Genomic DNA, 6,000 nt, shown 5'->3' on the forward strand with positions numbered 1-6,000 from the left:
CACAACGCAAGAGAGGTTAAGCGTTACTTTGAATCTTTCTGCCTTGGCAGGACTCCTCAGCATTTTCCTGTGTATAAGTAAAAGAAACACTACCTAGTTCTTGGGGATATTGTAACAAATGTTCAATTCCAAGGAGAAAACTGGTCCTAAACCAAGCATGTCACAGGAACTCAAAAGGGAGGTTGCAGAGGAAAAACCAGAAGCCAGAGGGCAGCCAAGGCTAGCCCTTGTGATCAGAAATGGGATAAGAAGAGAATATACAGGCTGTAAGACCAGAACTCTTCTGTGTGTCCTTCTCTCTGAATTTAACGAAGGCCTTCTCTGTCTCCCAGCGTGCCGGCCAGAGCAGACTTTTGGGACCAACAGGTATGTACAGGACTTAACATCCAACCCACGCTACTGTCCAGGGCTGCGGACACCAGACTGGCCCTGCACAAACTATGGCCAGTGAGGGATAGGAAAAGCTGAAGCCTGATAACATGGCTCCATCCTGGTCACAGGAGACCCTCAAGCCTGAACCCCACTTCCTGCCCCTTTTCTCGCCACTTTATTATTAAACAGTCACTCCAGGCAAAATAAAAGTGTAGCCCAAACCACAGGAAACCCAGATGGAAGCCCAAAAGCCAAACAGAGAGGAGGGCCTAGAAGCTGCACCCATGAGGCCCCTGATGCTACGGATAGACACCGTTTCTCCTCACCGTGCTCTGAAAACAGCTGTGCCCTCCTGTGCCTCCACATTGGAAAGAATGGTTTGTTTCTGGTTTTTGGTTTTCAAGGTGCATAAAGAAGTCAGGTCAATTCAGATTCAGGATGGGCCCGGCATAAAGGAAAGCCATGAGGACCAGAGGATCATCACGGATGCAGGGTTGGGGCAGGGACTTACCTGTGCTGCTCCACGGCCTCGTTGTCCGGAAGCTCGACCCCACACACGCTGCACTGCTCCCCCAGGGGACGGCTCTCAGCTTTCATGCCCACAGCCAGCTCACCCAGCTTGCTGAACAGCTCTCTCTGGATGAAGCCCTGAGGCAGCAGGCCGCCATAGGTGCTGAAGTCCATGGAGACGGCCAGGGCAGGTTGCACATGGAGACCAGAGGTCACCGAAGACGGCATGCTCAACACTGCATCGGCCTTGTGGTTGGGCAACACTGAGTAGATGCCCAAATGCTTCTCCACGGGGGGTGCCAGGGGCTCCTGTCGTCCAGGAGGTCCCTGGCTAGCTTCAACCGAAGGTGAGAGCTGCTCACTACTCTCCTCTCGCCCATAATGCAGCTCCCTGGCACTGGTGATGACGCTGCCTCTAGTGGGAGTCCCAGGCCCCTCTTTGCTCCTTTCCTCAAGCTTGTCCCCTATCCCTCCTGAGAGGCTGGACTCGGCTGTCCCAGGGCTGTCCTGGCCAGGGGCTTCATCCACCTGCATCATCTCTGCCTTCACCTCAGCCACCCCAGCGTGGCGCCCACCCCCTCCCAGTGTGGGCTCCTCGGGTCCTGCAGGTGGCTGAAGAGTTCCTTGCAGGATAGACTGTCCTATGGTCATCAAACTGTCCACTGCTGCCTTGGTAGGACTCATGGCTGAAAGACCAAAAGAGGTGGAGACTGAAGGGCTCTGGTCCACCATGGGCCCAGGGAGGCTCTGTCCAGCCACACTGGCATACCCGCTCTCCTCGCTGGAATGCTTCGAGATGAAGATGTTCTTGAGGTATCGAGCCTTGCGGTCCTCTTCTTCTTCACCCCCGCCCTCTGCCATGGTGGCCTCTGTGTCATTGTCATCCGATGCCTGGATGGTCTCCAGGATCTTCAGGCACTGCTCCTCTAGGTACTCAATCTCCAGGATCTCGGCTGCGTACAGCAGGTCGTCCAGGTCCTCCGCCTTGGCCTGCAGCGTGGCCGTGTAGGCATACTCCAGGATCTGCTGGAAGGTCTTTGGCGAGAGGAAGTCCAGAGTATAGTGCTGGCTGTTTCGGTGGAACAGAATCTCAAACATCTTGCTGGTGCAGGCTAGCACCGTCCGGTGAGCATGGAACTCCTGGCTGTCCACCATGATGACCACATCGCACAAAGTCCCGGCCAGACGCATCTGATTGGCCTTGCACAGCAGCCCTGTAGGGTGGCTAGGGTTCTGCAGCTGGATCATACCCATCTTTGTCAGATCCATGATGCTCCCCTCGGTTCAGGCATGGGGCTTTCTTTCCTTCTCTGCTTGGGGCCAAGGTGGGGCAGGGGAGGCTTCTACAACAGCAGAGGGAACTGGAGAAGGGAAGAGAAGAGGAAAGGGATGAGTAAGTGACAACATCCCCAGTGTCCCTAAGAATAAGAATTCGGACACTACAGCATGCTTTCACTCTAGCAAGAGGCTCCTGGGGGTTTTAACGGAAGGGGCCTGGGCTTCCTAGAAATCTATGATCAGTCATTCCAAACAAGCCCAGGGTGCAGATAGCAAAAAGAAAGTTATGCTTCCCCTTAAGTTTATGCCACTGCTCGGTAGCATCCGCTGGATGAAGTGAAATGAAGATTACAGTGAATCCCAGGCATTCTTTAAGCCTTTCAGTAGAGCCTTCCTAGTAAAATCAGAGTCCACCACAAGACACACAAACTTACTTAAAAGTAACGAGTTTTTAACCCCTTCCTTTAGTCAGTGTAAGCATTCAGCTTTACTGTCAAAACCCTATAGGCAAACCCTCATCTTCAAAGTTTTTCTAGTTCTGCCTCACTGAGCTGGCCTTAGGAGACAACTCAGATCTAGCCAGGGCTGCTAAATGTGATGATGGCCTCCTATCTGCAAGCAATGAGGCCGTCCTCTCCTAAGTCATGCTTTCTCTCCAATGTCCAGTGCCTTCTTTGGCCTCTGGCCTTGCACTCTTGTGTTCAGGGCTGCAAAGGATTGGCAGACCGGTTCTTAGACTGTGACAAACATCACGTGCTTGCGTGTACACAGACACACAGCTCACATTCTAGCTAGAGTCATTTCTACCTACAAGTTCCTCAAAGTTACTGTCCAAGGAGGGGGAGAGGATGTGTAGGGGTGTGGCGGTGAGAGTGTGTGCTTGCACTAGCCAGAGTGTTAACATGCAATCATACCAGATGTCACAGCCTCTCTTTTTTTCCTTCCTGCCACAAGCACCTATGAGACAGAACGCTCTAAAATGAGAAAGCAAAGAGACACTATAGGAGGGTATGTTCCCAACAGCCTTGAGTGTTGGGAATGCCGCACTGGATGTCCCCCATGTGCTGGTGAGCCCAGTGACAAGGAGAAAAGCGGACACACCAGCATCTCCTGTGTGAGTTAAGTCCAGGAGGGGAAAACAAGGCTGGAACACAAAGGCCTCTCCTAGAGCGTGGTCTGGATGAAGGCGAGGCTCCTGATTCTGAACAGCCTTTGGGACATGGACAGAAAGACCTAACGGGCACAGGTCCCAGCCTGTCTAGCTGGTGGCCAAAATCTCACACAGCCAATGAATGGCCTGGGGAGAGAGTGGAGAGAATCAGGCTTCTCACCCACTCTTCACAGAGCTAGCCTTCACCCTCAACAGGAGTCTTAAGGACTCTTAGGCACAAAACCCGTGTAGAAAGAGTTAACAGTACTGGCTGGCCACTCTTACTGTCCACCCCAAGTGGAAACGGGGTGGGGGTGGAGGCATCAGCAAGGGTGAGACGTCCATTCATCAGAGGCTTCACGATGGTGTGCTTTCGGCAGAGATCAGAGTTCCAGAGAACTAAGGGGTAGAAGCCAAAATAAAGAAGGTTCGCTGTCCAGAGGAGCCTTTTGGGCCTCCAGGGTGCCCTCTCCCTAACCCGCGATCCGACCAGTGCAGTGATTAGCCCGGCCGCTCTGGGCAAAGACAGCGCTAACCCGCCAGAGGATCGATCGCATAACACACCCCTCGTTGCCAGAGACCCCACGCCGGGACTCGCAGAGGACTTCGGCAAACTTGGCAGAGCAACTTTTCCCCGCAAGTCAGGTGTCTGGAAGAAAGGGAACCAAGCTAAGAAAAGAGGGAAAGCGAAAGAGACCGGGGAAAGGCGAAGGTCCGAGCGGGGCGGACGCCGCTGCTAGGCCGGCCGTTCGGCGCCAGCCGCCGGAGGAGAAGGAGAAGCACAAAAGCCGGGCAGCGAGCGGCGGGAGGCCAAGTGAGAAGAGATCTCCCGGCCCTCCGTCTCCCACCCAGGATCGAGAACCCCCGGGAAGCCGCCAGCAGGGTCCCCGACCTCCCGCACCAGCAGCCGGCGTGCCCGGAGTGAGACACGCTGGGAGCGTGGCGGGGAGGAGGCGAGCCGGCCGCCGCGGAGCGCGTCCGTGCATTCCGGTGGGTCCGCAGGCTGGCAGGATCGTGCGCATTTCGAGCGCGTGCGGGAGCGTGCGAGGGGCTGGGCAAGCTCGCAGCCGGCGCGCCAGGGTGGAAAAAAAAAAAAAAAAGACATCCCGAACGCATCAGGTGCAGAGCCCGGGAACCCACCGGGCGGGGCCGGGAGCGCACAGCGAGCTCCGGCACCTCGGCTGCTCCCACCGAGAGCCGAGGAGGACCCGGAGCGGTGGAGTCTCTCCGAAGCTTCTCCCCTCTCCTTAAAAAAAGGAGGGCATCAAGTCCAACCAAGAGGGAGAAAAAAAAAGATCCCACCACGTTTTCTCTTAAAGAAAACAAAACCCGAGCGGGTACCCAGTCCCCTCTCATCCGCTCTCCACCCCCAGGTCCACTCCTGGACTCCTCCGGTTCTAGCTCCCCAGCGGGGCCAGCGAATAAATACAAATAAATAAGGCACAATCCTATCTCACGCCAAGCGCACAGGTCCGCATACATATGAGCACCCACGGGCTCTCCGCTCCTCCGCCGGTCCCTGGCTGTACAAAGCCACCCAGTCCCCGGCCACGCGCGCCCGCAGCCCCGGCAGACCGCCCGGCCTGCCACCTCTCACCCGGACCGTGCGTGCCCCGAGGAGGAAGGCTGGTGAGGCAGCTGCGCCCAAGCTGACAGCCTCGGCTCCGCTTTCCAGCTGACCCCCAACCGGTACGGGCGGCGGCAGCAACGGGAGAGCCCCGCACGAGCCCAGCGGCCGAGCGGCCAGAGCTAGCGCCACCCGCCTAAAACCTCTCCCGCCCCGGGGCGCCCCGGCGGGAGGCGATCGCTGGGCGGTGCGTGTCCTTCCCGGGTTCCCTCCACACACACACACACACACACACACACTCACCGCTTGCAGAGCCTGGAGCCTTGGGGTGGGTGTGCGTGCCTGGGGGTTGAGGGGTGTGCCTGGAACCCGGGAAGGGGTGTTGCTGGGGAACTGTTGCTCCGGATCTCACGGCGGCAGCGGCGGCATCGCCGGGCAGTTCGCAGTACCCGCTCTCATCACCCTTAACTCCTCTCTGCCGCTAGGTTAGCAAATCACCACCGGCTGCGGCGCCTCCGCCGCGTCCCACGTCAACGCCGAGCCCCCTCCCCTGCGAGGCCCCGGCGCCTCTCCATCTTTAGTGCTGGCGGCCGAGCCCGGCTCGCTGCCCACAGCTGCCCCCTCCCCCCCCCCCGGCCGGCCCCGGCCCGCCCACCCCGCCCCCCCCCCGCCCGGGCAGAGCCCGTGCGCGCTCCTAGCCTAGCCCTCCCTTCGCAGGCGCTCCCCTCCCTTCCCAGCGCTCCGCGCTCCAGGCTTCTCCTGACATCTAGCTGCTGCCCCGGCACCGGCGGCTGCTGCTCGTGGCTAGGTGGAGAGGGCAAAAGGTTGCTAGGAAGAGGAGCCGCGGAGGTCCTAGCAACCCCCAAGGGGCCAGAAGGATGAGTGGGAAGAGCAGTCCCCGCTGGAGCCCCAAGTTTTTCATTTCCGCTGGGCACGTAGTGTATCACGCGTCCCAAACTCCGGTGCTCCTTAGCAGAGTTTTGTCCGATTTCTTTTATTTGCACCACTTCAGTGTGTGGCATCTAGCCTTTCACCTTTCCTCGGGACTCGGATCGCATCCTCCCTACCCTAAACATCGGTTTTTAAACGGGTCGCTTCCCTAGTCCCAAGCCAGGCCTTCCCC

General features: G+C 57.8%; 1 protein-coding gene across 1 annotated transcript in view; it reads right to left on the reverse strand.

Annotated features, from left to right (window-relative positions):
• Window positions 1-5,435, reverse strand: part of Zbtb16 (zinc finger and BTB domain containing 16) — a 183,295-nt gene extending 177,860 nt beyond the window's left edge. Inside the window, exons 1-2 of the mRNA XM_055622230.1 lie at window positions 5,181-5,435; window positions 884-2,243 (exon numbers count right to left, since the gene is read on the reverse strand). Of these exons, the coding sequence (XP_055478205.1) occupies window positions 884-2,151 (1,268 nt within the window). The 5' untranslated portion in view covers window positions 2,152-2,243; window positions 5,181-5,435. The remainder of the gene's footprint in view (window positions 1-883; window positions 2,244-5,180) is intronic.
• Window positions 5,436-6,000: the final 565 nt, after the last annotated feature.

The sequence above is a fragment of the Psammomys obesus genome, unplaced genomic scaffold, assembly GCF_907164565.1.
Source record: "Psammomys obesus unplaced genomic scaffold, mPsaObe1.curated_primary_1811, whole genome shotgun sequence".
In the NCBI taxonomy this organism is placed as follows: domain Eukaryota; kingdom Metazoa; phylum Chordata; class Mammalia; order Rodentia; family Muridae; genus Psammomys; species Psammomys obesus.